At 54.3% G+C, this 27,665-nt stretch overlaps 2 protein-coding genes across 17 annotated transcripts in view; both read right to left on the minus strand.

Moving 5' to 3' along the window:
• Positions 1–814: 814 nt before the first annotated feature.
• Positions 815–14,372, minus strand: PABPN1L (PABPN1 like, cytoplasmic). Its single transcript, XM_005292329.4, has 8 exons — positions 14,242–14,372; positions 13,080–13,257; positions 11,699–11,807; positions 10,323–10,390; positions 9,173–9,279; positions 7,586–7,673; positions 6,646–6,788; positions 815–4,432 (listed from the first exon to the last, which is right to left on the minus strand). The coding sequence occupies exons 1-8, from the start codon at positions 14,367–14,369 to the stop codon at positions 4,393–4,395; spliced, it is 861 nt and encodes a 286-aa protein (XP_005292386.3). The 5' UTR covers positions 14,370–14,372; the 3' UTR covers positions 815–4,392.
• Positions 14,373–20,671: 6,299 nt separating this feature from the next.
• The window catches only part of CBFA2T3 (CBFA2/RUNX1 partner transcriptional co-repressor 3), a 111,211-nt gene continuing 104,217 nt past the window's right edge, over positions 20,672–27,665 (minus strand). For 14 of the 16 annotated variants that reach the window (XM_065567349.1, XM_065567345.1, XM_065567350.1 and 11 more), the window contains 3 exons: positions 27,233–27,301; positions 25,539–25,729; positions 20,672–25,032 (listed from right to left, as the gene is read on the minus strand). In XM_065567349.1, the coding sequence (XP_065423421.1) occupies positions 24,700–25,032; positions 25,539–25,729; positions 27,233–27,301 (593 nt within the window). In that variant the 3' untranslated portion in view covers positions 20,672–24,699. Of the gene's footprint in view, positions 25,081–25,538; positions 25,730–27,232; positions 27,302–27,665 lie in introns of all 16 variants that reach the window. The other 2 variants (XM_065567355.1, XM_065567341.1) reach the window with 2 other exon arrangements.

Below are 27,665 nucleotides of genomic sequence, written 5' to 3' on the forward strand. Positions count from 1 at the left end.
TCGGACTTCCCCCAAATAATGCCTAGAGCAGATCTTTTAGAAAAACATCTCATCTTGATTTCAAAACAGTCAGTTACGGAGAATTCATCACGACTCTTGGTACATTGTTCCAATGATGAATTACTCACTGTTAAAAATTTACACCTTATTTCCAGTCTGAAGTTGTCTAGCTTCAACTTCCAGCCGTGGGATGGTGTTACACCTTTCTCTGCTAGATTGAAGAACCCATTATTAAACATTTGTTCCCCATGTAGGTACCTAAAGACTGTAATCAAGCCACCCCTTAACCATCTCTTTGTTAAGCTAAATAGATTGAGCTCCTCGAGTCTGTCACTATAAGGCAGGTTTCTAATCCTTTAATCATTCTTGTGGCTCTTCTATGAGCCCCCTTTCTATGAATCCTCCTTTCTAACCCCCTCCTCACTAGTGCTGCTGGATCCTTCTCTGCCTTGCCCTTTCTGAATGCTGGGATCAGGGCCGGCTCTGGCTTTTTTGCTGCCCCAGGCGAAAAAGCCTCCGGCCGCCCCTTCCCCCCACCAGCGCGGCAGGGAAGGGCAGCCGGGACCCCGGGGGGAGGGCGGCGAGCCTTGGCCGGGGCTCCGCTCTCCCTGGTGGCCAGGGGGAGGGCGGCGAGCCCTGGCCGGGGCTCCGCTCTCCCCGGCGGCCAGGGGGGGAGGGCAGCCGGAGCCCTGGGAGGAGGGCGGAGTGCCCAGCCAGGGCTCCACTCTCCCTGGCGGCCAGAGCGCCGGGGGGAGGGTGACGAGCCCGGCCGTGGCCCCACTCTCCCCGGTGGTCTGAGCCGGAGCGCCGCACCGCGCCGCCCCCCTCCAGGTGCCACCCCAAGCACAAGCTTGGTGGGCTGGTGCTTGGAGCCGGCCCTGGCTGGGATGATGGGAGAAGGCAGGAGCCTTTTCCTTTCTACTCCACCATTTCTTCTCCTGGCTTCTTGGAAGGAAAGCGGTTCTGAGCGCTCTTAGCCATTTGTTCACTGCTCTCCAAGCTGTCTGGCAACACAGAGTGCTTCTGTGATCATAGCAAGGGAAATTCAAATCTCGAGAGTCCAGGAGACAGTGACTCAAGGAAACACAGAGCGAACACCAGAGCTGCACTGGATGCGTATAGTCTAAACTTCTCCTGAAAACTTGGCATCAACACCTGGCTGGTTTTCCTAATCTTCCCCCAACTCTCGTTCCTTGGAAAGTGGAGAAATTCCTGGGTTTCTCCATCTTTTCCATACTCCAAGCACTTCCTAAGGCATCCAGCTCTGTATCTGCCATAAAATCATTACACATGCTGCAGGGACAATCCTGCATTGATCCTCCGGGGATGGGGAAGATGTGAGCTAACAGAGGTTTTCCTTCTCTGACTTCAGAGGAGCCAATCCTCACTGATGAGAGGGAGAAGGGAGACAGGAAGCACAGATGTATGATGTTATGTGCCACGTTTGTCCCCAGGGCAAGTCTACTGAACACCAGGGTGCATGTGGGCAAACTGTTCAAAAACAAACACTCTAGTTAAATCACTGCGAAATAGCAGAGAATGAGGAATGACATTCAGCAGGGTTTCAAGCGCTGGCTTGCAGGCCATTCTTGTGTTCTTACTGAACTTGAGGCATCATGACTATGTCTCTGCCAATCAGAGAGAATAGCTCTGCTTGGAATGCCAGGAAAACCTGCAGGTCCCTTGTTTGAGAAAGGTCCAACGATGGTCTAGCTACAAGTAACAATTCGCTTTCCAGGACAGAGCTGCAGCAAACGAAGAGCGAGCCCTTTCATCTTCTCCGAACACAGGCTAACCTGGAAGACCTCGCTTACTCCAACCACTGGAAATTCACTTGGCTCCTGACTATGGGCCAAATTCCCCACGTCCGTGGATATGGACCTATATTATGGTGTTCTCTAATAAACATCTTGTTGCAGTAGGTGTGTTTTTTTCTGTGGTCTAAGAGCCTTCTAAAGGCAACTAGCTCAGTGCAAAGACAGGTCTGCTGCTTTTTCTGCACTTTCATTGTGGAAGAAACTTTTTTAGACAGCAGGATAATTTATTTTTAAAAAAAGATATCTGTTGATTAAACAGTACCTCCCACAAACAGAACTTGATCAGAGAAATCTGCTCAGAGGCTCAATCAATACATTTCAGCAGTAATAACTTAAGTGTCAAACACTTCACTCTCCCTTCTCCAGCTCCCCTCCCACCCAAACAAGTCACACCTCTACCTTACTATTTTGATAAACTTTTACATATAAAAAGGTGAGTTAAATCTTTCCACTTGCCAAGACCAGCACTCAGTGTTTCCTTTTCAACAACAGTCATTAAAAAGGTCACTGCCAGGTACTTTAGACCCAAAAAACAGGTTTTGTAAAAGTTCTAGGGCATAAAAGATCTACCAACAGAAATGACTTTTTTTGTAATCAATGGGAAAGGTTTGGATTGTCCCTTCAAAATTTGCAACCCAAACTATGGGCTGGTTCAGGATAACCAGAAAGTGAAGCAACAGTCTCTCTATGCTCCATGCTAGACAAAGTGCAAATAGTAAACACGTGTGAAGAGTTAGATTTTTGAAATTCAGTGATCCAAGGTGTTAACAGGGAGCGAAATCTGTTTCTAAAATAGGTTTCTTATCCTGACAGCGTCCCTTCAACTGTCCAGAAAGCTGCCTTAAGGGTTAGTAATTGCATCAGTTGTAGCTGGGGAAAAGGGAAACCTGACTAAAGGTCTTGACAGGTTAGTGCTGGAATTCTAATAAAATGTATTTAAATGTATAACTTTACACAGTAACATTGTTCACGGGGTTTCTTAACCGGGCTTTTCTTTTTAACCAAAAGCATTTTCCTTTAAAAATAGGAGCAAGTTTAGCGCTCATGAAAGTGAGACAAACTGCAGTGGCTTGGACCGCACGAGGCAGACAGGTGCTGTGCAGGAATTCCCACACAAAACCCCCTCCATGCACTTCCACCCTGACTGGCAACAGCCCCTGCTACGTCAGCCTAGGCCTTCCAGCACTGACCTCCAAACTGTGGTCACTGGGAGAGGAAGAAATAGAGCCTAAGCTTAGACCCACAAAACTCACCCTTGTCACTAGAGACTGGATTCAAACTCTGCCCATCAGAAGTGAAACAGTGAGTGCCTGGACTTGCATCACAGCTACAGAACAAGGTCGGGGGGAGAGAAGGAGTTTGCAGGTAGTCAGGTCTTGTGTAACCCCAGACATTAAAGAAAACACACTAATGTTTAAAGAGAAGCCAGGTTAGGGATGCCTTTTCTTCCAGGAGATTTACAGGGCTGAATCCTGCTCTTAGATACAGAAGAGTAGGAGCACATTGAGAAAGCCAAAACCACAGTTATGCTCACTCCTCTACCCAGGAGCAGAATCAGGACCACTCACTTCCGGGGACAAAGGCCTAATGAGTTATTTTACTTCAACGGAAAAAGTTTGGATTTCCCCTCAAAATTTATCTAAGACCCTAATGAGGTTTTTACAGTTATTTTTTTAACATAAGGCCAGATCTGAATTTAAGCAGTGTCCCAGAGTCTTACCCCTGCCCTTCTAGAGGGTAGAAGAGATCCCACTTTCCTTGGAGGGTCTTGAGGACCCGCCTGTGCTAAAGAGATGTCAGCATCCATGATCCACAGGACCAGCGGAAGAAGTGAGTCACAGAGAGCAAAGTGGAGGCATCTGTTTCTCCAGTCTGGCAGCAGGAGGGGTTTAGACCTTCTCACACGGTGGCAGCAGCGGGTGGAGCAGAGAGACGCTCCTGACAGCTGTGGCCCAGCTGAAGTACAGCTGACAGTTTTGGAAACAGAACATCCTGCAGCTCACTTCTCCTAGAGGGATTGTTTTCCCATGCTCCCCGCTATCTCCATCGCTCCAACATAGCCCTGTCTGAATGTGCTGCACAGTCCTCCAGAAGCACCCACCCACCCACATCCCTGCTAGATCAGTGCCAGAGGGCCAAATCTGGCTTATATGGAGTCCTAAAATGCAGCCCTGTCCTCCAGTTTCTACAGGATGAGGATAAAGCCGATCATCTGGTGAACTCTGTTCCTATTCACTGTCAAGAGCACTCCATGTATGCCCAGAGATCAGCTGTTCTTTCTAGCTGGGAGAATATTGGTTTCAACAAGAAGGATTTGACATTGTAACCAAACTCGGGGCACGCCTCTGGCTCCTGGAAAGTGCCAGCGTGGCTCTGGTAGCCTGGCTCCATTCTCCCTCAGAACAACTCACCCCTTTAACTGCGCAACATGCAACTGCACTGTTCCATCCAGGCAAAAATATTAAAATCGTCCAGACTTCTCTTTGCTCGGGTAGGTTCTCTTTAAACCCCTCTCCCATACCCCACTTTTGAATCCAGCCCTGTTGGAGTCTCCAGCGTCATCCCATCCTTCGGCCTAGTAGGGAGAGTACCACGGCGATAACCTGCCACGACCCCTAGACAAGAACAAAAGCAGTATCAGCAAGCACAGGCCAGCTCAGGCAACGGTCTTAGGTCAGCGATTTAGTCAGTTACCGAATCAAAACTGTCTGCTCTTCAGCGTGGGAGAGACCGGCCATTCGAGATGGCCTGGCTGCCCTAGGCCTCGCACAGACGAACGAGCAGCATTCCTGGTCCTCAGTACAGCCCAGAGACAGCTCTTATCTCCTTGCTCCCAAGCGGCTTCAGCTCACAGCGTAATAGCCTGTTCCACCCGGTGATGGCACCTAGGGTGACCAGATGTCCTGATTTTATAGGGACAGTCCTGATTTTGGGGTCTTTTTCTTATATAGGCTCCTATTACCCCCTACCCCCTGTCCTGATTTTTCACATTTGCTGTCTGGTCACCCTAATGGCACCACAGGAGACTGACTCGTTCAATTGCTGGTCTCATCAGCGGGGCATATGGGCCTTGATAGGCTCAACTTCCATTTTCGAGGCAGTGGTGAGTGGCCCTGAAGGGAGCCCCCATCCACTCTTGGGCTGGGCTGGAAGGATGCTGGAGTGAGCGAAATGTACTAATCAACTCCAAACTGCAGGGCGCAGGCCTGCCCACAGAGCCATTGCCTAGCACCCCGTGTCTTCCGAGTGCCGTGCAAGCATTTCGTTAGCACAACCCCGCCAGGAGATCGAGGCACAGACGGGGAGGTGCCCTGCCAGGTCAGGGGCAGATCTGGGAGTAGAACCCCGAAGTAGCCAATTCCTAGGGCTGCGCTCAACTAGACCACGCTGCCTGCTTTCACGGACAGCGTGGCAGGGTCAAGAGGAATTCCCTCCGCCACGGGAATAAACCCGGCTCTCCCCAGGGAGCCTATAAAGCAGAGCAAGCAGTATCTAGCAATGGGGGCACTTTACTGCTGAAGCAGGAAGCCCAGGCATGGGCTGGAGAATTGATCCCAGTGCTCATCTCAGTGTGCCTCGAAGCCAGCCACGCTTGGGTCACCGAGGTGGAAGGACATTCACAGGTACTGCGCGCCCTGGGCATCCGTCTCCCACAAGAGTCACTGCTCATTTCTGTCCCTTTCAATTGCAGGAGAGCTGCCGCCTGCAGGCCCTGCCAGGGTGCCCACGTTCACATCTGCACACGGCTCCCAGCCTCCCGCTTGCCATGCGGACACCCGGGTGATGTTAACAGCATGTGACTGCCCGTGGGACCAGGAGAGGAATATGCTTCTAGTGCAGGCTTCTCTCTGAAGTAACATCCTCAAGCCGTTAGGAGACAATTCCTGCAGGACCGTCCCCCCCCGCCATCTCTGACCCCACCGGGAACACTACTCTGGTTTTACTGGGGGGAGACAGAAGTATCAAGGCTCGTGTTGATTAACCCCCTGCTCCCCTTGCCCCTAGCAAGGCCTGTCTGTATTCTTGCACACCCCTGCCTCCTCTTCGAAGCGGGGCAGCTTACATGGACTGACACTTGGGGCGACTTCGAAGTCCGAGTGGAAACCCACACGAACCAAGGAAAGGGATTCCTGCAGAACAAACACGGGCAGCCGCCAGCCATTAAACAAAGAGTTCATTACAATAGAGAGGCAGCCTGGGCGAAGAGAGGAAGCATGGTGCTGCGGGCGGATTCAATGGCCTTGGTTCTGCTAGACTTTTCTCTCCCAAGTTTTCCCACCGAGGGGAGCACTTGCGTAGCTGGCCTCGTTTTCATTCCTATGTCACCTAGCTCTGTTCCGAGCAGGGCCAGGCAAGCCGCCCGGAGACTGAAGCGCCAGCAGCCAGTCTAGAGTAGCGCTCACACCGTTCGTAGTACTGCAGGTAGCCATGGAGGAAAGCTCACAGAAGAGTCTAGTGCAGACACAGGGAGTGTGCAGCTTTGGGGCAGGTGTACACCTTGGTTTGCTCCTTTTGGAAAACAGGGATAAATACTCCCCCCTTCCATTCCCCGTTCCCTGGCAGGTGGAGGGGCTTTGCTGGTGTTTAGCCATGGAAAGGGCTAGGTGAGTGCTTTGTGATACTCCCAGCAGCTGGTCGGATAGGGACAGCCTATCCTTGGGACACCTAATGACCAGGGAAAATGCCCCTCTTGTGCCAATTGCAAAGCTCATTTGCTAGCACAACAGGCCTGGAGACATCCCGCACCAAACCCCTGCCAGGCAGGAGAGCGCATGGGATTCTCCATTCTACCGCTGACCTCCTGTCAGCAGGGAACGTCACCGCTCACCTGTACACTCTCCCTCGGGGTCTTGCTCTCACTCCATAGACGTTCGCCCTTTGCGACAGGCTCCCCCTGCTTGGAAAACGGCCCCTCGAGCCCCCACGGTCAGTTGTGCTGATACCTGGCATGTTGGTCCTCTTGGGCAGCACCTGCGACAAGTCAAAGATCAAGGAGTGGCCAGGACCCTGGTTACGGTGGTGAAGCACTGGAATGGGTCACCTAGGGAGGTGGTGGAATCTCCTTCCTTAGAGGTTTTTAAGGTCAGGCTTGACAAAGCCCTGGCTGGGATGATTTAGTTGGGATTAGGTCCTGTTTTGAGCAGGGTGTTGGACTAGATGACCTCCTGAGGTCCCTTCCAACCCTGATATTCTAGGATTCTATGACCCCTGCCCCAACACTTCCCTCGCAAACGGCGCGTCTCCCACTCAAATCAGAGACAGCATCTTGGTGAACCAACTGCAGCAGCCTCCCAGCCGGGAGGGAGCAGGGTTTGAAGGTGACCACAAGTGCTACATTTCCCAGGCTATAGACAGTGGCACCGAAGGGCCCTCCCAGAGTGGAGCTGGCCCCTCGTCCCCAGAGGGCAAGGCCTATCACCAGGCAGGGGGCAGCGTCTCTAAGGAGGGAGGCAAGAGGCAAAACCGATGAAACCCACAGCAAAGAATCTGGAGCCAGGCAGGAGCAGCTCAGACCCTGACTGAGGCCTGCACCCTGGGAGACCTGGAGGCGTAGACTCAGCACTGGGAGGGCCTCTTTTTTCAGCACCCAGAGGCACCCGAACCAAGTACAAACAGCTGCAGCCCAATGACGTATCTCTAGCCCAGTCTGTGGTCCGGGTGCAGACCCCCAGGAAGCAAAGTGCGTTCGTCAGGAAGGCGAATCCCTCCCTAGGTTCATGGCACTAGTCACTCCTGCCTCGCACCCCTGTCGGGCCCGGTGTCCTTACCTTGATGACCCGGCCTCTGAACATGCTCTCATCCAGCTCCACCGCTGCCTTCACAGAGCTCTTGTCCTCAAACTCAATGTATGCATACCTGGGAAGGGAAAGGAAGACAGCGTCCCCTTTGCACTGCAGCATCTGCTCGGGGAGGTCACAACACGGGAACCTGCGCAGGTGGCCAGGTAACATCGCGGTCCGCTGCTCAGCATGGGGAGTCTGTCCTGCCACTCTAAGGGCCTTTCCTTCACATAACGGACTAGGCACCGCTCCAGACAGCGCTGAGAGAGTGGAGGGTAGCAGATCACACCACGGCTGGCACTGGAGCTATACCTACTGCCATCAGTTCAAATTATTCAGTCGTGCAATCAACCATTAAACAATTTTTAGAGCACGACGGTTGCCAACGCTCTTTCCCTGGGCTGCGATCTCTCTCACCACCTGGTAAGCCATGCTCTAGACAGCCCACCTAGGCAGCATGGAGCCCCTGCACCAATCTGAAACCGAGCTCGCACCCTGCATTCAAGTGCAGCTCTCGCTAGACAGATGCTATTGAGTTCAGATTGTAACGGGGACTGGCCCAGTAGCAGAGTGTTATAACGTGGTTAGAGCTAGGAAAAGCACCTGGGGCTACGCTTCCCAGGGGATTCTGAATCAAGGAAAATTCTCCAGCTTCAATGACCAGGCAAGTCATGCGATAGCTCTGAATCCCTGGCACTTAGGCTCTGATACTGCAATTGATGGCACTTGACTGGCCTGCTGGGCCTGCACAGAGCCCCACTGCAGTCAATGGGGGATCTGCACGGGCAGTGAATTCCACCCACGCGCTCCCAGTGCAGGACTAGCGCCTTCACTTGCTGCCTGTCCAGGGCAGAGGCCAACTCCATGGGTGTCCCACAGCACCGAGCATGTTGTCAGCACATTCAGAATCAATCCTGACTCTCTAGAACCCAGGGAGACAGCCAGCCCATGACTCCGCTATGCGAGAGGAGAGAAACAGCAGCCGAGTTAGTTATAGAAATAAAAATATACATCTCTGTTTTAATGTAGAGCCGTGAGCCGTGCGGACACTAATCATTAAATCAGCGAAGTATCGAAAGTTCAGACACAGTCTCCCCAGCGCCTTTCATCCCAGCTTGTGCCAGATGGAAGGAGCACATCAGCAGTGACAGAAATGATATTGACAGGTTTCCAGACCGGGTAAGAGGAAGAAGTAAAGCACTAGGCTTCGGACTTAGCCTCCAAAGCCAGACATGCCCGGTCTGCAGAAGAGCTCTCTGCACCCAAGGTGGGCAGCAATAGAGGAAGAGGACAATGAAAGAAACCTTAAACCCCAACCCAAAGCCATGCTGGTCCTACAGCTGGTTTCCCTGCAGATGCTGGAAGTCAGAGAGCGCCGAGGTTTCTGCAGAGATCTGATGATCCCAGCATAAGACAGGAGAAGAAATAGGAATGGCCGCCTTCCTAGTTAATGGGGCTCTGGGAAAGGAATTTCTAGAGCAAGGATATGAGGATCCAGCGTCGTGTTCTCAGAACATATTCCCCACCCCACCCCAAACTGCTACAACCCAAGTGTCCCTAGAGCACAGCACTGACCCTTTGGGATGTCCGGAGAATTTATCACAGAGGATGGTCACTCGGTTGATCTGCCCACAGCTATTGAAATGGGACTCCAGCTCTTCTGCTGTTCCACCATAGTCCACCTGCAAAGACATCCCCGTTCCATTCAGATGCCACCAAGGGCACATGCCCATGCCCATGCCCTGCCAGCCAGCCCCAGAATATGATTTACAATGGCTCCGCCTTCCACCAGCTCAAATTATTCAGGGCTGCAACCAAGCAGTAAACAGTGATAATAAATAATGTTGATTTGTGAGGTGCCCCATGGCCAGCTATTATACGGGGAACCTCACCAATGGCACCAGCCAGTGAATTTGCCCCATGTGCAGGGCACATGTTGGAAGCTGGTTCAATGCCCACTCACTGCAGTTGGTAGATTTTAACCCCATGTCGAGGAGCTCCTGTCTGGAGAACATCAGAACATGAGATCTGCCCCTCGTGCATCTTTGCCTCTGGATTCAGGGCTCTGATAGGGTATGTTATACAGAGCTAGGCTAATGCCACAGACCCCTTCCTGTGAAAGTCTGCGCCAATCAAGAAGCGAATCAGCTCGGGCTGCGTTCAGCAGCTTTTGGCCTCGTCCTCCACAAGGATTCTCAGGAAGACGCTCACTGACACCGGTGACGCTGGCTCGCAAGGCCTCGCGTAGACCCATAGCACAGCAGCAGTGCCTGAGCCTCGTGCTGGCCGCTCACGGCACCGAGGTGACTCTCGGCCAGAAAGAATCAGACATTCCAGCTGGAAACCTGAATCCAAGCCTTGACCATCCAGTCAGGAACAGAAACAACACCGTGTGGCCTAGCTAGGCCCAAGCAAAGCCACTTGTGTTTTTGAATATCCACAAGTGAGCCCCAGACCCAGGACTAATGGTGGAAATTATCAAGCAGATAAGTTTGAAATAAGTTCAAGACAGCGGCTCTCACCCATTTCCCTCATAGGAGGGGATGCTAAGCACATCCAGTAACGTGTGGTTCATCCCGCTCTGCTCCTAGCAGGAGGCTGGGACAGACCGTCTTGGGACACATCCCACCCCCAGCCCATTAGCAGCTCTGCTGAGCTTTCTGCCCTGGGAATGTCACCGAACGGGGGCGGGGGGGTCTCGTGGTTTTCAACCTGTCCCACTTACATTGCCCACGTAGATGGATCTCTGATCAGCCTCGATTTTCTCCTCTGCTGTCCTAGGAAAGGGAATACCTGCAGAGACAAGGATTCCTTTGAAGGTGCTGCACAGAAAGAGAGTGACGGGGGGCAGTGGGGTTTCTGGCCAAGTAAGGTTGGTGCTGATGGGAGGGCGACCCTGACAGCCCTAGAGACTGAATTACTAGCCCCTCAGCCCTTCGGAACAAGAGGTCTCCTCAAAGGTGAAAGACAAGGTGACATGCTTCCTCCACACCACCTCCTGCCACTTCTGTCCTGAGCACCCCCAATCCCCAAATCTGCCAACGCGCTTAAGTCCCCATCCAAAGCCCACCTCCCCTCGTTCCATTCCAGGGCCTCTCTAGTTACGGCAAACCACGCAATGGGCGTTACAGACAAACTAGGCTGAGGCCACCGAACTCATTTCATGGGTGACAGACGTATTTGAACCACGATCTCCAGAGGGGAGAGCTGAGTGGGTTGATGCCTGGCTAGGTGCAAGCCTTTGTTGAGGGAAACAGTCCTGCAGCCCTCTGTGTTTATTCTCTTCCTCATTTGGGGTCTTATCCCAAACATGCCACATTGTGTCCTTTGAGCATGTCATCACCAGAGAGGCACTAAGGCCCCTGCAGGAGGTGGGGGGGGTATTTTACAAGGACCTGCCAGACAGACTCAGACCTGTAACCCATCTAGCCTGCCTCTTGGAGTGGCCTGAGCTTCAGAGAATGGCACTAGACCCCACCACAATGAAACAGTCAGCCCTGAGGGAAGGATCTCCCTAGCCCCAGGGGCTGGTTCGTGCCCCTAGAGCTGATCTGGCATAGCAGGAATGGCCGGATAATAGAGCTTTGACCCTGGAAAGCTCCAGGTGCTTGTGCCAAGCCAGCAGCTCTGGCACCAACGGCACCTTCAAAGAGCTCTGCACTCACTCCCTAAGCCTCAATACCCCAGGGACGAAACCTGTGTCCATCACTGACCGAGGTTAAGTGACTTGCCCAAGGCCAGGCTCAGGGCAGAATCAGTTGCAGAACTGGGGACAGAACCCATAAGCCCTCACTCTGAAACCCATGCTCAGTGTCCTAAGCCATGCGTAGGGGTCCTCCATCCACTCTCACACAGCAGAGATCCCCCATTCTCCCACTGCCTCCCTGCCAATTGCACCTTTGGAGGCAGACTAGGCCAGGGAGCCTTTGACACTGTCACTATCCACCCCTCTGGCTAATGGGGATATGGCACTGGCTGTCCCTTGAGGCCTCAAACACGGCAGCATTTGGCCCTGCGGTAGGAAATCCTGTCCCATGCGCCTCCCAGGTTCAGCTAAACCCTCAGCTTAACACCCCTCCCGGGGGAGCTGCAGCTCCGTACCTGCCTGCGATCTCAGGATGAGGTGGTTCTTGGCCTCAGCCTGCAGCTCCTTGAGCCTCTCGTCCTCCTCCTCCATCTCACGGACTTTGGCCTTGATGGCTTCCAGTTCCTGAGCACCAAACCCAAGAGGCCGAGCACGTGAGAACCCAGTGCAGAGAGGGGCAGCTCTGCAAGAGGAGACCCCAGGGCCAAGTCCCGTTTCCTCCCACCCGGCGTCTGTCTTGTCTGCTCAGCGTCAGCTCTACAGGGCAGGGCCTGTCTCATGACAGGTCTCTGCAGAGCCTCTAGTCAACTGGGGTTAGCTGCGCAAGTTCGACCCCTGGCTGCCCCACAGACTTCAACCGGAGCGGCTTACCCCAGTTCAAGCAGAGTTGCCGTGTCTTCCCTGCGATTAGCTAACGGTGGTTAGCTAACCTGAGTTAAACACACGCAGCGAAGAGTGGCCTGCCTTGGGACCGTGGGTAAGTCAGTGACAGAGCCAGGACCAGAACCCAGGTGTCCCAAGTCCTCCCTTGCCCAGTGTCCCATCCACCAGCCCATGCTTTTGCATGGATGAAATTAGTGCCACCAAATCACATTCAGCCAACCAATGAATCACACGGCTCCCGAGCCTCGAGGGAAAGATGTAGCAGAACTGCACCCTGCATCACCACTGTAAAACGGGTGGGGGGGGGTGGGGGGGGGGGAAGAGAGAATCTCCCCTCTTGCCCCAGGGCAGGTCCCCAGCAGGGACGGTGCTACCATTAAGGCAAACTAAGCGGTTGCCTAGGGCGCCAAGATTTGGGGGCGCCAAAAAGCGGTGCCCCCAATTTTTTTTTTTACAGTGTTCCTGGGCTGGGCTGCCGGCGGCGCGCTGACACGTGCGGCTCAGACTCCCTCTCCCAGCACAGCGGCCACTCCACTTCTCCCGCCTCCCAGGTTTGCGGTGCCAATCAGCTGTTTGGCACCACAAGCCTGGAAGGGGAGGAGAATTAGAGTGGGGGCGGCATGCTCGGGGAAGAGGCGGAGCAGAGGTGAGCTGGGGTGGGGAGCTGCCGCACGGCTCCCCGGGGGAGGCGCCTCAGGGCAAGGGGGGAGCTGCCGCGGGGGGAGGCGCCTCAGGGCAAGGGGGGAGCTGCCGCGGGGGGAGGCGCCTCAGGGCAAGGGGGGAGCTGCCGCGGGGGGAGGCGCCTCAGGGCGGAGGGGGGAGCTGCCGCGGGGGGAGGCGCCTCAGGGCGGAGGGGGGAGCTGCCGCGGGGGGAGGCGCCTCAGGGCGGAGGGGGGAGCGGGGAGCTGCCGCAGGGCTGCGGGGGAGAGGGCGCAAAACTTCCTTGCACCGGCCCTGGTCCCCAGAAAGACAAACGTCAGTGGTTGCAGCTCAGCGCTCTAGACACGCACTCACCGGGTCCAGCACACCCAGCTCCTCTGCACTGTCCCCCTCCAGCGGGCTCAGGTCTGAGTCTTCATCCGCGGCCTTCTGCCGAGCCGCCATCTCGGCCATGTCCCAGGAGGAATCCACCCTTGCCAGGGACGGTTGTGGGTCCTGCCACCAGGCCCCGGAGGGGTCCAGAAAGAGGGGGCTTTATGGGAACCGCGGCAGAAACAAAGAGAGGTTTCAAGTGACATTTGAGCAGCTAGAGACGCTGGGTTCCGCTGAGATGCTGAAGCACTTTCCATGTTTTCGCCCACGCTCCCCCCCCCCAGACATATTCACAAAGCCCCCTCACTATCCTCCTTCAAATCCCTACTCTGCCACGAGCCTGACAAAAACGTGGCCATGGTGTGCCGAGAGCACAGCCCCTCATGCTGATTAGCACGGTCGTTGTTTCCTTGCGCTCCCCCTGTTACGTCTCTTCTCTTATATGGAGACTGTCAGCTCTTTGTACAGCCCCTGACACACCGGGGGCCTGGTCTATGAACCAGGCTCTTAGGTACGACTAATAATCTTGTAACTTCATTGGGCGTCTTGCCTAAAGCCCCAGCTCCTGGAGTCAGGAGGGAGGGTTACAGGAAAACTGCAGCTTGCATTTTTTTAAAGTAAGTCTCCAGCCCCCCGGCTGCTGGGAAAAGCTGGACAACGGGAGCTGTGGAGAGCCAGAAGGCAAAGAAAGAGAACCCAACACGGATTATTGTTTAAAATCTCATGAGCGTCTCATGACACCCAGCTCCTGAGTTCTGAGCACGTGGGACTAGATATGCTGCAGCAACTTGTACGTACGACGGCTCTGAACGGGATAGGAGCCATGTATTTTCCAGGCAAGGCCAGTAGCAGCCATTCCTGTGCCCCCAAGCAGAGACAGGGCAGCCTTGGCTTTTTGGAAGGCTTTAGAGTCACCATTTGGGGAAAACCGTCCCCCACCCAGCCCAGCCCAGCCCCCCCTAAAGCCACAGCCCTTTGCGTTGCCAGAGCACAGCCCTGACCTTAGAACTAGGCAAGAGGATAATTCCACCTGTGCCCAGGGCAAACCAGTCCAATGCCACCAGCACTGGAGGAACAGAAAGCAACAGGCAGATCTGGGGGACACCCCATTCCTGCAGCAGGGGGACCCCGCTCCACCCTTTACCTTGCTTGGAAGCCAAACATTTTGAGCACTCCCCTTCTCACAAACAAATCAACCCACTCTAGGGAACTTGGGAGGCCAGGAGGAAACTGCACCTGGGGCAGCCCCTGCCAGCTCTCCATTTGATACATCAGCAGCCAATCGCAGGCAGCGGTGACCCACCCAGGGGCGGAGGGGTCACAGCCCAGCTGGTGTGAGCACCAGAGCTCCCTGCTGGGGGGGGTCAGACCAGCGCATAGGTTCTCTCTGCTGGGGGAGAGGGTTTGGCAGTACAGCTCCTTTAGCTCCTTGGGTAGCAGCTTCTGTGCTTCAAAGCAGCAGGTGGGGGGTTCTAGACCCCTAGTGACTAGCTAGCTGATCACACTGGTGTCCTACTCCCCCTTGTGATGGGGGTCACCTCTCACCTTACAGCTCCTGTTCCCCTCTGAGCTGCTTGCAAGTAATGTCACTGCTCCTTCCCCCTTTAAGGGTGCACTGAGGCATCTCTGCCCAGGATTTTTTTTGGAATGGGCAGCTTAGGTGGTGGAGGGAACTAAATATTACCTCTCCCCAGGAGTCTCCCTTTGAATCCAAACAGGCTTGCACCAAGCTGTGCATGGCCCCCTAGACTGCAGTGCGGGTCCCTGCCAGCTGGAGTTGCCGGGCATTGGCAGAGCTATGTGTACGTGTCTGGGATGTCCTTTGTTTGGGGCCCCAATCCAGGAAAGCAGGTGTCGACTTCAAGCATCTGAGTAGCCCCATTGGGCTAAACGGGATTACTCCCCTGGTGAAAGTTAAGCAGGTGCTGTAGTGCACGGCTGGAGCAGGGCCTTGGACTCTGCTCTCTCAGCCCCCAAGCCAATGCTGCTCTGGTAAGAAGCCTTTCAGCCCAGTATTTCCCAGCCAGTCACCAGGGCATCCACCCCTGTGTTTGACACCAGTGCACGGCTCTGGGCCGTGCACAGAACATTGCAGGCCCTGAAATGAAGCGAACCCCCAGTAGTTTTCGTACACAGACATTTATTTTCCATGGCATTGCAAAGCTCCCCTCAACTCTCAACACTGGGGAGAGGGGGGCAGGAGAGCAATGGGCGGGGGCAGGTCAGGACTGAGATGCATTGAGTGAGGCTGCTGCGGTTCACCCCAGAGGTGGCTGCACCTCCATGGTGGAGGAACCAGCCTGCTATACACTGGGCTTGATTCACCTGAAGCCAAAGTAATGAGGACAGTGGGTCCCAGCAGTGGCAAGCCCCCTGGCAGGGGGCAGAGCAGTGCAAGGTGTCTGTCCGCCCTGCTCCAGCCAGAGAGCCCAGCTCCACAGTGCGTAGTGCTGGTTGAGCTGGGGGCATTGACGCGTGTGTGTGTGTGTGCGCGCACGCACTGGTTCACTACGTCCCCAACACCCTCTCAGAGTCAGTTATAAATTAACGCAGCCCTTCCTCAGGGGAACCAACATGGCCTGGCCTGTCCAGGCGTGAATCCCTCTTCCCTGAAATGGGCCCACTTCCTGCACCCTTTCCCCTTCCCAGCCCCTTGCTCCTCCTCCCGTGTGCTGTTGCCCAGCCCTCTGCTGGTGGCTCTTGTTTCCTTTCCTCCCCCTCCTGGAGCGGGGGCTCCTTGTTTCCAGATGTTTTTATCTGCTGCAGCAGCTGGCAACAAGGAGATCCAGAGGCAACATCTGACTGTCGGGCTCTCTGGGGACCCACCAGCAAGTGCCCCAGGGGGCGCAGTTTGAGAACGGGCTTCCATGGGAGTTTGTCCCGTACGTGCAAAGCATGGGAATGCACGGTTGGGGGGGGTAGGGACCGCATTGAAATATGCCTGCTATTAGGTAGGGATGGCGCAAATCCAGACCCCTTGGGATTTCAGTGGGGGGTTCACACAGCAAGGCCAGGAGCTGCCCCTGCGGTTTGGTTACTGGGCCTGGAAGGGGCCTCCTCTATTTCTGGCTTGGGCGTGGCCAAAGTCTTGTGAGGTGGCCACTGTTTCAAACACTGGAAAACTTGCGCGAGGTCAAAACGGGCAGGTCGGGAGCCAAACCCCCATGCACAGCCCTTTAACCGGAGCCCTGCCTGACCCAACCCCGGACACCCACAAGAGCTCGTCCTCAGCCCAGCTCCGGTGCCGTGGGCCTTGCCCCAGCCTAGTTTCATTTGCAAAGAGCAAAGCTGGAGGCAGGTTACGTTAAAAGGGTGGAACTTTATTAAACCTTGTGCATGGCCCTGCCTGTGCGGCTGAATTGCTTCCCCATGTCCCCTCTGCTGCTGATGTCCCCTCAAAAACAGAGAGTCCCTCCAGGGAATGGTGGCCCTCTGACCCCAGGCCCACTGATCAGGATACAGCCTTCACTGCTGTGAACAGGGGAAGTGGCCTAGCCGTTCTTCATCAAGGTTTTCAAAAGCAACGAGTGATTTTGGGGACCCATCTTGAAACATCTTAAGGGGGCTTGATTGCCAGTGGGTGGGGGATCGTCGCTGCTTGAAAACCAGGCCTCTCACATTGGGCCCCAGAATCACTGGTCACTTGAAAATTGTGGCCTTCATGCTGGGTACATGGATAGAACCAAAGTCATTCCCCAACTCCCCCCTCCCGGCCTCCTGGTTTGGCCCATCGCTGGGGGAGGAGGCGGGGGCCGAACAGAACACAAATCACAGCAGCGGATACCCCCGGGGTGATATTAAATTGTCTTTATTACACGGATACAGAGTTAAGAACAGACATAACCTGAATCATAATGTTTACATCTTTCACAGGTCAAACATACAGTACAGTTAGAGAAAGCAGGGAACCGCGGGGGAAGGGCAGCATGCCAAAAAAACTCCTATCATGTCGTCATTTCTCTGGAATGGCCACGGAAACCCACAAACAGCAGGGAGCGGGGTGTGGTGCGGGATTTCTGTTTTCTCCCCTCGTTAAACTCTTTTTCCACGCACGCCCACCAGTCTATACAAGCCATGCCTCCCCCACCCCCTTTCATTCAAGTATTGCACAGTTTTACGAGGCAATCGCCTCCCAGCCCCCCGACGCTGGCACTCCCGTGGGCCTGGCAGGAGCAGGTTACTGGGTTCTGACAGGGCACGTCAGCGGCTTTCGAGACTTTCGGCAGAGTCGCTTCAGAGGGGGGGAGCGGGAGCAGAACTGAGGGTGGGTCACATCCATCCCTGGGGCTTAGCGGAGTTCCACCCAGGCTGGGCTGAGCAGTTTGGGCTCTCCGGAATTGCTGGCTGGGTCACACCCTGGCTAGGGACAAGGAAATGTGCCAGGAAGGGGGAAATTCTGGGAGCACCTGGTGGTTTTTTTTGTTTGTTTGTTTGAGGTGAGGCATCAGAGCAAATTCTCCTGGATTGCTGCTGCAAAGCCGCCTTTCAGAGGCTCAGCCGCCAGATCTGGACGGGATCCCAGAATCTGCCGCTCTGAAGAGGCTTAGCAGAAAGTCTGAGAACCTGGGTTTACTCTGTATTTATTTTCCCTGGGCTGTGTTTACGTCTGTTTTTTTGACACCCCAAGCAGGGGTGTCCTGCTGCTGTTCTCCAAAGCAACTGACAAGCCAAGAGATGGGCTTGTTACAAGAAACAAAAACTCCCTCCGGCTCCCCCAGATCTGCCTTACATAAAACCACCAGCGCAGAGAGATGGGAAGCAGGGTCCCGCCTACCAGGGGGCGGGGATCGCAGCCCAAGAAACTCCTTCGCCTCCCATTCATTGCTGTAAGTAGCGTACACATGAGCCTGGCCATCCCCCACAAAGGCCGCAAAATTGCGTGGGGATGCCCATAAAGAAAAAAGAGGATCGTAAGAAAGAGGAAGAGACCAGAGCACAGTGTGTGTGTGTGTGTGTGTGTGTGTACACGCGTACAGGGAATGTATGGTGAGTTCACCTGGGGCAACGGCCAGAAGCAAGACATCTGCACCAACAGCACTGGCTCTGTTTTGCCCCTACAGAATAGATCACACCCAGGTAATTTCTGCCTGTGTTTGCTGGTAAGCGTGTGACCGGAAGGATGTTGCTGGCAGTCTCGGGGAGACTGACTCGCCTGTGCTATAACTGCCTCCAAGTAGCCTAGGCGTGGGCTGGGGGTATCTAAGCCATGAGATGCAACCAGTTGGCATTCAAGAACCATTGGCACACATCACAGGTGCACCCTGAGAAGTGCACCCAACACCTGCCTCCCCGGGGAGATGCACCCTTGGTGCTTCGCTGTTCACCCAGCCGGGCCTGTCCCACGCTCCCGTGTCCCGGAGCCTGACTCCCACTAGGAAGATTGTGCCTGGGCAGGACCTGGCTGCCAGACCTTCAGAGAAAAGCAAGACGGATTGGTGGGGGCTGGCAGGACGGCTGGAGGGGAGCTGAGAAGAGCTGAGCAATGAGGAAGGATGGAGGGATACAATTTGAGTCCTACTCCACATGTATTTGATGGGGGTGAAACACCAAGAGCGCGATCATGTTGGCTGCAAGAAGAGAGTGTAACTAGCAGCCGTGGGATGCTATTAAGAAAGGGAGAATATAGACTCTCCGGAAAACCTGGCAGTGAGACGCGGCAGACCAGGGAACAAAACACCATCATGGGGTTTATTTAAAACAGGACTAAGCAAAGCCCTAGTAAATGTACCACGTGGAACAGTCTTGCCCAGACCCTGGCATGATCTGAACAGATCCTAAGGGAGTTCTTCCAATTCTAACATCTAGGATCACCACTAAACTGCCCGGCTGGAGCAGGGCAGGAGGGAGGTGCTTTGGTTTCAGCTTGGATTTCAATTTGGAAACTTGAGGGATGGGCCCAAGTTAAAGAGCCCCCCATGGAAATGGGTCCACGGTGAGTCATGCGTAAAGCCAAACAAAACCCCCATCTCGCTGTCCCTGTGTCAATAAACGGCTCCCCCCCCGGGCGCATACTCTAAACTTTCTGATCCTATGTTCAGCGCAGGGCTGGGCTCCAGCACCGAGAAAGAACCTGGCATCAGGAATGACCTGCCAAACACGCCCGCTTTCCTCCGCCCTCTGGGAACAGGAAGGTGACCTGAATGAACACGGCGCCATGCTGGGCCGAGACACACATTGATTGCAAACGACGAGCCAATCCTGCAGAGAACCACATGCCCAGTGACGTCAATGGGATTGGAGGACACATGGTGCCACCCGAGATATCCCGGATCCCAGATGCCTTTGTGCTGAGCTGCCTGGGGTTGTTCTGACCTCACCACTTCTTTAGCCACAAAACCATCCCTCACCCCTGCCTGGGGTTGGGGTCATCCCCTATTTTTCTCCTCACTGCCCCAGGGCCGCTGGAAGGAAAGCAGCAGGCGCCCACCCTCCCTCCCACGCTCCTGCTGCTGCCCAGGCAGAGCTGCCATGTGGGGAGGATCACCCCGCTTAAATAGCTCCTGGCACGGGCTGCAGGAGGGGCGAAACATTGGCCCTTCCTTTTCTGATCATCTTCAGGGACTTCACAAAAAGATACCCAAAGAGCCACCACCCAGGAGAGAGAAATCTCCCAATTTCCCCCTATACCCATCCCCCCAGTAATACGCACGGGGACAGCGCCTGGGCCCAGGAGAGTCAGCATTCCCTGGATTTTTGGCCTAGGTTAAGTTCCTTTTGCTACACAATCTGGGCCTACACTGTAACCATGAGGCAGGTGGATACGCAATGGAGCAGGCCAAATTCTACTCTTAGTGACATCCCTGCAAACCCCATGGGGACAAAGCGCTTGCAGGTAAGTCACTGAGCGCAGAATCTGGCCCACTGCAGGGCGTACACACAACACGCACTACACAATCTAACCATGCTGCTTTGCCCCAGGGATTTAAAACCTGCTGACATGGCCATGGCTGAGGAGGCTATTAACTCTCCCAGCTGGTGTCTGTTCCACTGGGAATAACATTCCCAGGCAATGGGGGGCACTGGCAGAGGAATCAGGGATTAGCAGGACACAGGAGGGTGAGGTGACCCTGCAAAGCCCACACATAAGAAAGCTCTGACTGAGGAGGTTTAGCAAGACCATCTCACAACGAAAGAGCCTGGAACCGCCTGCATCCTCTCGCCCTACCCAGAGGAGCCAGCGAGTGGGTTTCTCTATTGCTGCCGCCTGCTTTTCTTTGTGCCACGAGCGTCACTGTCTGGGAAGCTGCATACTCCTGGTGGTTTTTTGGCCACTGAAATACTCTATTTTAAAGCTTTCCGGTTTGGACTTCCGCAAGAGGCTCCCCTCCCGCTCCCCTCTCCGCTCCCAGGGGTTTTGGTTTGAAGGCAAGCTTGTTGAGTTCTTTTTAAATGGGGTTATTTCCTTTCTATACAATTGTCGTCTATGGTTTTTAAGCAAGTTGGAGGTAGAGCGGCAGGGTCCGGATGCTGAGCAGATGTGAGACGGATGGGACAGAGAGGCGGCCGAAATTCAAGCACGAGAGGTTGAGAAAAATAACAAACACTACGAATGGCAGGATGAACCCTGCGGTTAATGACATCTGAAAACTCTTATATATTACCTCTTTTCATGAAATATAAGAAAAATAGACAATATACATATATCACGTGATAAATAAACACAACAATCCTTCTTAGGGCGAGTGATGCATGTCAGAAAACCAGGGTCAGAACCTAACGCTGGATGAATGAGGCTGCGGAAGGAAACAAACAGAAGCTACGAAGTCTCGGGTTTGGCCCATTAAAAGGTCTCTGGCTGGATTCACTGCAAGCTACCGTCAAATGGTTGGTAAACAAACCCCAGCAATAGCTCCAGCCCAGTTAGTTAGGGCTTTGGGACCAGTCTCTGCACAGCTTCACCTTGGGCTTCAAGACTCACTACAGGTCCTAGGGAGCCCTTCAGCAGAGAGATCAGGTCAGTGGCATTGCTGCTGGGACCGGCCTGTGTCAAACAGCCAGTCAGTTCCAGGGGAGGAAGTTCTGCACTCACAGATATTGACAGGCTGCTTTGTCTCTTACTGGGTCCCTCCTCTCATCCCTCACCGAGGATGTGACCTTCCTCTGGAGAGCAGCAGTTGGGACTTTAGAGGAACTGTCTCTCGGGGGTGGGGGGCTCATGTGGGCTGGTATTTTCCAGAAGATTCTTACTAGCCAGGAATCCAGGCCTGCTTTAGAAAGACCAGGCTGCCATGGGGTTGGAGGAAGTTAAGGAAAGTTTTCCACAGTTCCCCAGGGATGTAATCTTCCAACAGCGTAAGGTGTCCAGATTGTCATGTGAGGACACGAGGGGGGGGGGGGGGGGGCAAGTGGGGAAATTTGCCCCGGGCCCTGCAGGGGCCCCCATGAGAGTTTTTCGGGGCCCCTGGAGCAGGGTCCTTCACTCGCTCCGGGGCCCCCGGAAAACACTCGTGGCGCCCGGGCCCCCGGAACTTCCGCTCCGGGTCTTCGGCGGCAGTTCGGTGGCGGGGGGTCCTTCCGCTCCAGACCCGCTGCCGAAGTGCCCTGAAGACCCGCGGTGGGGAGTCCTTCTGCCCTGGGACCTGCCGCCAAAGCGCCGGGTCTTCGGCAGCGGGGCCCCCCCGCCGCCAAAGACCTCAGGCCCCCTGAATCCTCTGGGCAGCCCTGGGATACGTTACCGTGTAGGCATGGCGGGAGAAAGGAGGGCTACAGAATGGGGGTGCTTCTGGCACTTGTTGGTTCCTGGCCGGGTTCAAATGCTGCCGGGTTCAGAACTGCCAGGTGTTCAAAGCCTGCAAACTTTGGATGTAAGAACTGTGACTTCGTCCTGCTCGAAGCCAACAGCAAAACTCTGGCTGCCTTCCATAGGATGGGATCCACGCCTGGTTCTTAAGATCTGATACCCCCATTGTGGTTGAGAGCTGAGCTAGGGGAGGGGACAGCAAGGCGCAAGGACCGCAGCATCGCACTAACAACTTCCCTCAAACCCCACTTCCTGCCTGGGTCTGTCTCGCTTTGAAATCCTGGAATCCTAGGACAAGCCGGCATCAGCTGCGGAGAACCACGCGGCACCGTCTACAGCCATCCCTCAGAGGCAGTGAAAGTACACATCAAACACAGCCCTCCACACTCTTCTCCAGGACAACCCGTCCCAGAGCCAAGACGACACAACCAAACGGCGTCAGAGCCACATCCACTGAGAGAAACAGCCACAACCCCAAACCTCTCCATGGGAACACGCCGCACTTCTGAGGAGAGACACGACATGGTCTTTACAACTTCACAGCCACCAGGAGGGAGCTTGAGCGGGGTGCAACTGAACGGGGAGGACTCACATTGGATGCGATGCAGCTAAGAGACCCAGGGCTCACAACTAGAAAAGAAAGGGCAAAGCAGACCCAACCGCAGTGGGACCGAACAATGCCGCCTAGCCCTGCATGTATCCATTGTGCTAAACAAAGGACTCCTTGTTGTTCCAAAACCTGAATCGATGTTCTAAAGAACCACACAGTGCTTCTGAAAACGGTAGAAACAAGGGCGAGGTTCGGGGGTGGGTTGCAGGGGAGAGGAAAACATCCAAACACGCCCACTTTAGGGTTCTGAGTCAATCGCCCTCAGCCAAACCTCCCTTTGCAATGACTAGTGCCTGGGAACTTTTGATCTGAAATCCCTACTTTTTTAAAAACACATGTGATGGATTTTGCAACTCCGGAAAACTAATCCTCCTACTGAACACGTGGACTTTGCTTTTTTTTAAAACCTATTTCCTAAACTTTACCTAGTTCAGTGGTTTATCTTCATTTTTTTTTATTTGGCAAACGTCTCTTCTTTTATTATTATTATTATTATTATTATTTTTTGGACCTCTTCAAATACTATATACATTCACATTAACGTACAATATTTGCCCTGACCGTGGCTGGGCAGTCTCCACCTTTCTCGCTTTCTGCAGCCATGTCACTTTCCATATTGCACTCCCGTCCTCTGCGCGTTATACACGATGCAAGAAATGCAAAATAATCTACATTGTCTTTTTTTCCTTCTCTAAGAACAAGTGTTTGTTTGTTTCCTTTCTTTCCTCCTAGAAACTGTTGCAAAATCATATGAGGGGACGCGGGGTGGGAAAAGAAAAAGCGAAAGCGAAATAAAATAACCCAATGACAATGTTCATCACAGGACTGGAGAAAACATCTGGAGAACAAGTAGACACAAAAGCAAGGGGGTCTATCTACAGGCAATCGAAAGAGTCTTCAGAAGGGGAAAAACAAAAGGTGTCTTTTTTTTTCCCTGTGAAAGGTTGAAGGAGTAAGGACGGCAGTCACAAGATACTGGAGCTAGAGGTGGGGTTATGGAGAGCAGAGAGAGGTAGTGGAGGAGTACAAGAAGCAGAAGGTACTGGTGCAATTGCTTTCCGCTCACACTCTGACGAGCAGTGGAGAATCAACGACAGATTGTCACAGTTCTGTTTGAAACGATGCTCTCTCTGGAACAGGACCGGGATCTGAAGGTTCTTGTTCATTAGCACGCTCTCCTAGGCAAGTGAAACACGTTTATAATCCACAGAGGGAGGGAGCACACAATGTTGGCTCCCCGTCACACACACACACACACATACTCACACGCACGCACAAAAGTTGTGTATCTTTTTTTGTTTGTTTTTGCTTTATTTTAATAAAATTCTTTAAATCCACAGATGCGCGTCCTTCCTCCTTCAAGGTACGTGTGGATGCTGAGAGTCCAGCGCAAGAACCCACCCCACCCCACCAAAGAATGCAAGGAGTCCAAGAGCGCCGGCTTGCCTTTGGCCAGTCGTCGTGGTTTGGTTGAAAGGGATAAGTGCTGCTCCTTGTTTCACAAAAAACAAACCAAAACCATCAACCAAAAAAGTAAAAATAACCAACAACAGAACCAAAAAAACTTTGGCAGTGGAAAAAAAGTTTGGATTTTTTTGTTTGTTTGTTTTTGGATTTCCTTTGGAGCAGAGGTGAGTCTGGTATGTTCTTGGCTAGCTAGCAAGGTAGTTTACAGGTAAGCTTCCTTTACTTGGTTTTACTTTGTTTTATTTGTTTTTTGGATTTTTTTTTTTACTTAAAGCCAAAGAGTTTGACGTTTTTATTTTTATTTTATTTATTTTTTTACAAAAAAAAAAAAAAGAAAAACGAAAAAGAGAAGAAGTTTCTTGCCTTCTAAAATCGAAATCCTTCATCATGCCGTCCCCCGGCCGCACTGGGAGGGAGATTTCACACACACACACGCACATCCCCGAGTCAAGGTGCGTAGAGTTTGTGGACAAATTCCTTGTCCGAAAAGAAGAAAACAAACAAACCGACGCCGACGCCGATAATAACTCCCCAAATCATAGAAAACCGAAGCGAGAACAGAGAAGATTGGTATTTGCCTTAACTCCACTTAAAGCCCAGTTTGAGGATCCGTGAGGATTACATATGAGAGATCGAGAGGTCATTTGGAGGTCACAGAAGAGTCAGGTAGCTGAGGAATTGCATTGAATGCAGTTAGTTTTTCTTTTGGAGAGAAGCAGTAGCAGCAGTGACGTTCTGTAGGTTTCTCTGTTTCTTTCCCCTCTGTTGGCTGGCCGGTCGGTTGGTTAGCGTGATGCCGTTTCCAGAGGAGCTGGGGTGGCCGGCGTGCCGGAGCGCGACGCAGCAGCCGAGCCGGTTTCGCTGGGGCTGGCGGCCATGGTGGCCACGCTGGTGATGGAGGCGCTGACAGCCACCACATCCGGTTGAGCTGAGCCCACCCCTAAGCCCACCCCGGAGGAAGGGGCTGTGCCGGCGGAGGCCTGGAGGCCCTGCAGAGTCTGCCCACAGACGTGGTGGTGCTTCTCCCAATCCTTGTGCTGGCAGAAGGAGCCGCAGTAGCGGGCCGTGTTGCATCCGCTGCAGGTCTCGCTGGCCTTGCGCCCGCAGTTCCAGCAGCTCTGTACGAGAGGGCGAAAGCAGAGACATCAGCGTCGGGGCGGTGCAGCCTGGAAGAGAGACCCAGCCCCGCTAGACACCCCCTGGGGGATGGAACCGTCCAAAGGATCCCGAGCACCCACTGAACACAAGAGACCTCTGTTTTAGGTCTTAGGTTCAGGCCCCCAACGAGTACAATTTCCCTGGCCGTTTTCAGGCAGTCCCCGGGCGGGTGGCACTAGTTAGATTTCACTGTATTGGATCTTTCTAAACCCTCAGTACCTGGGGGAAGGATGGGCCGAGCGTGGCGTGGGAGCTGGGATGCCCCCACGGTGCAGGGTGAATTGCCTGCTGATCTGGTTTAAAAACCAGGCTCCTGAACTCTAAATGCTTGAACTCTGGGGTTGTAACGGGGCAGCCCCCTCCCAGCCCTGGCTCGCACGCTGGGGGCGCACGCGGTGTCAGCACGCCAAGGGTTAAACTCTACTACCCTAGCGAGCACTGCGCAGCGGGGCGAGCTCGCCTCTACCTCACTCGAGTCCTCCTGCTGATTGATCACCGTCAGCGCGTCCTCGGAAGCCTGGCGCTTGGCCTCCGCCAGGGCCCTCTCCATCTTGGCTCGCTCGGTAGTGATCAGCTCGTGGGCCTTGCGCTCCGCGTCCGACACCGCCTTCTGGAGCTCGGACATGGCCTGGCGCTTCACCTCGTTCACAGCTTCTTCTGAAAGGAAGAGCACAGCTCATGTAGCGCCGCCAGCGAGCCGACGGCCCGCAGGGGCAAGCCACCAGCAGGCAACCAGATGGCAAGTCTGGGCAGCTGCTACCTGGGGTTTTGCTGTCAAGGTTGGGAGGCCTGACTTTCCGTAACACAGCTGGCAGCACAGACCAGCCCTTTGCACACGTGCATACACACATGAACACGCACACACACGCATGTGCACCCATGTGCACAGAGGCATGCACACACCCATGCACACACACTGTGTGAATGCATGAATGCTCGTGCAAACGTGTGCCTAGCTCTCAGGCGGAAGAAGGGGGGAACTGCCAGACTGGCTCAGACCTATGGCCCAGCCAGCCCAGTATCCTGTCTTTAGCAGTGGGTAGCACCAGAGGCTAGCTGGTGCAAGAACCCGCCCAGAGTGGACAGCTGTGGCAGAAGCAGCCCATAGGGGGAAGTTTCCTCCTGACCGCTGGCAGCTAGGGGTTGGTTTCTACCCTGATGCACCCCTTCTAACTGCAGAGGGTCTTGTTATCCACATAACCATCTGTCAACCACAGCGCATGCTATGGAGGAAAAGCACGTGCAGTGAGGGGTTCAAAAGGAAGCTCCTGGGAGGGCAGGGGCATCTTAAAACACTGTAAGAACAAGGGGAGAACGCCTTGACCATGTTCTCTATCGCCTGTCTTTTCCAGACTCGCCCAGCGCCGGCGCCAGGCTGAGCCACGGCCCATCACGCCCACCAACCAAGCATGAGCTTTTCTGAAAGCCTGGGCTGCCCAAGGAGAGCAGCTTGGGTGCCCGCTCCAGCAGAGGGACGGCAGGAAATCCCACTTGTCCACAGTAGGTCTTGGCAGAGAATCAATCCCTCCATGGAGTTCAGATCCCCTCCTGCTCTCCCGGCGACGGGCCATCCAAAGGCACAAACTAAACTGCAGGGAACAAGCGGGAGCAGCGGCCTCTGGGGTCCGGCACCATCAGAAACGATGGGAGCCTGTTCCCCCTCGTCCCTGCCCTCCAGCCCCATGGAGTGCTCTACACGTAAGGGTGTCCCAGAGAGACGGGGCTAGAAAACTGGCCTACAGTGGGCGCAATCCCGTCCGTAAACTCCCGAGTTCGGTCTGGGTGTGAAAGTCCTATGGGACTCATCCAAGGCCCTCGGGAGCCAGTGGAAAGACTCCCATTGACTTCAATGGGCTTCGGATCAGATCCCCCCCACTCCCAGCCGCTGGTTCGGGGGACAAGGAAGGAGGCATAGGGATGACGTTTCCATGTAACGCTCGCCAGTCCCCAGGGTGTCCTAATGAGCGGGGCTCCTTCCCCCGACCTCAGCCTCCGAAACACAGCAGGGGAATTCCACTGAGGCCCATGCAATAGACCCAGGGATGCGTTTGGCCTCAGGCTCGGCCGGGCACGGTTTGGGTCCCCCGGCCTCATGCATTGCCTCACGCCGGGCAGTGCCGCGCCGGGCTGTGGACAGGGGTCCCATGGTGGCACACTCACCAGCTTTCCTCCAGATTTCCTCGGGCATGTAACCAGAGAGGGGCCTGGGCACAAACTCCCGGTGAGTGTCTGAAAACAAGAGGGGAGAGGAACAAATTGGAAGAAATGAAGCGTGTCCAACCTAACCAACAGCCCAGGAGAGCTGCGCTACAGTGCGGTCACTGCTGAGACCGACAGTGACACAGTGGAAACCATCCCTGCCGGCTCTTGCCTCCAAGATACACACAGAGCTGTTGTGGGAGCTGCTAACTCCCTGGGCCGGGTTCTTCTCTGCCTGGCACCTGGCGCCATGATACCTGGGCAAAGGGCGTGTCAAGTGCAACCCAAAATGGTGCCTGAGTTGGCATTGGTGTGAATGACGACACAAGCGCAGGGCAGGGGGCCATTAGCTCTGTTTCACAGACGGGAGTACTCGGGTTGCTCTGTATTTGGT

Source organism: Chrysemys picta, chromosome 14 (genome assembly GCF_011386835.1).
Source record: "Chrysemys picta bellii isolate R12L10 chromosome 14, ASM1138683v2, whole genome shotgun sequence".
Classification (NCBI taxonomy): Eukaryota; Metazoa; Chordata; order Testudines; family Emydidae; genus Chrysemys; species Chrysemys picta.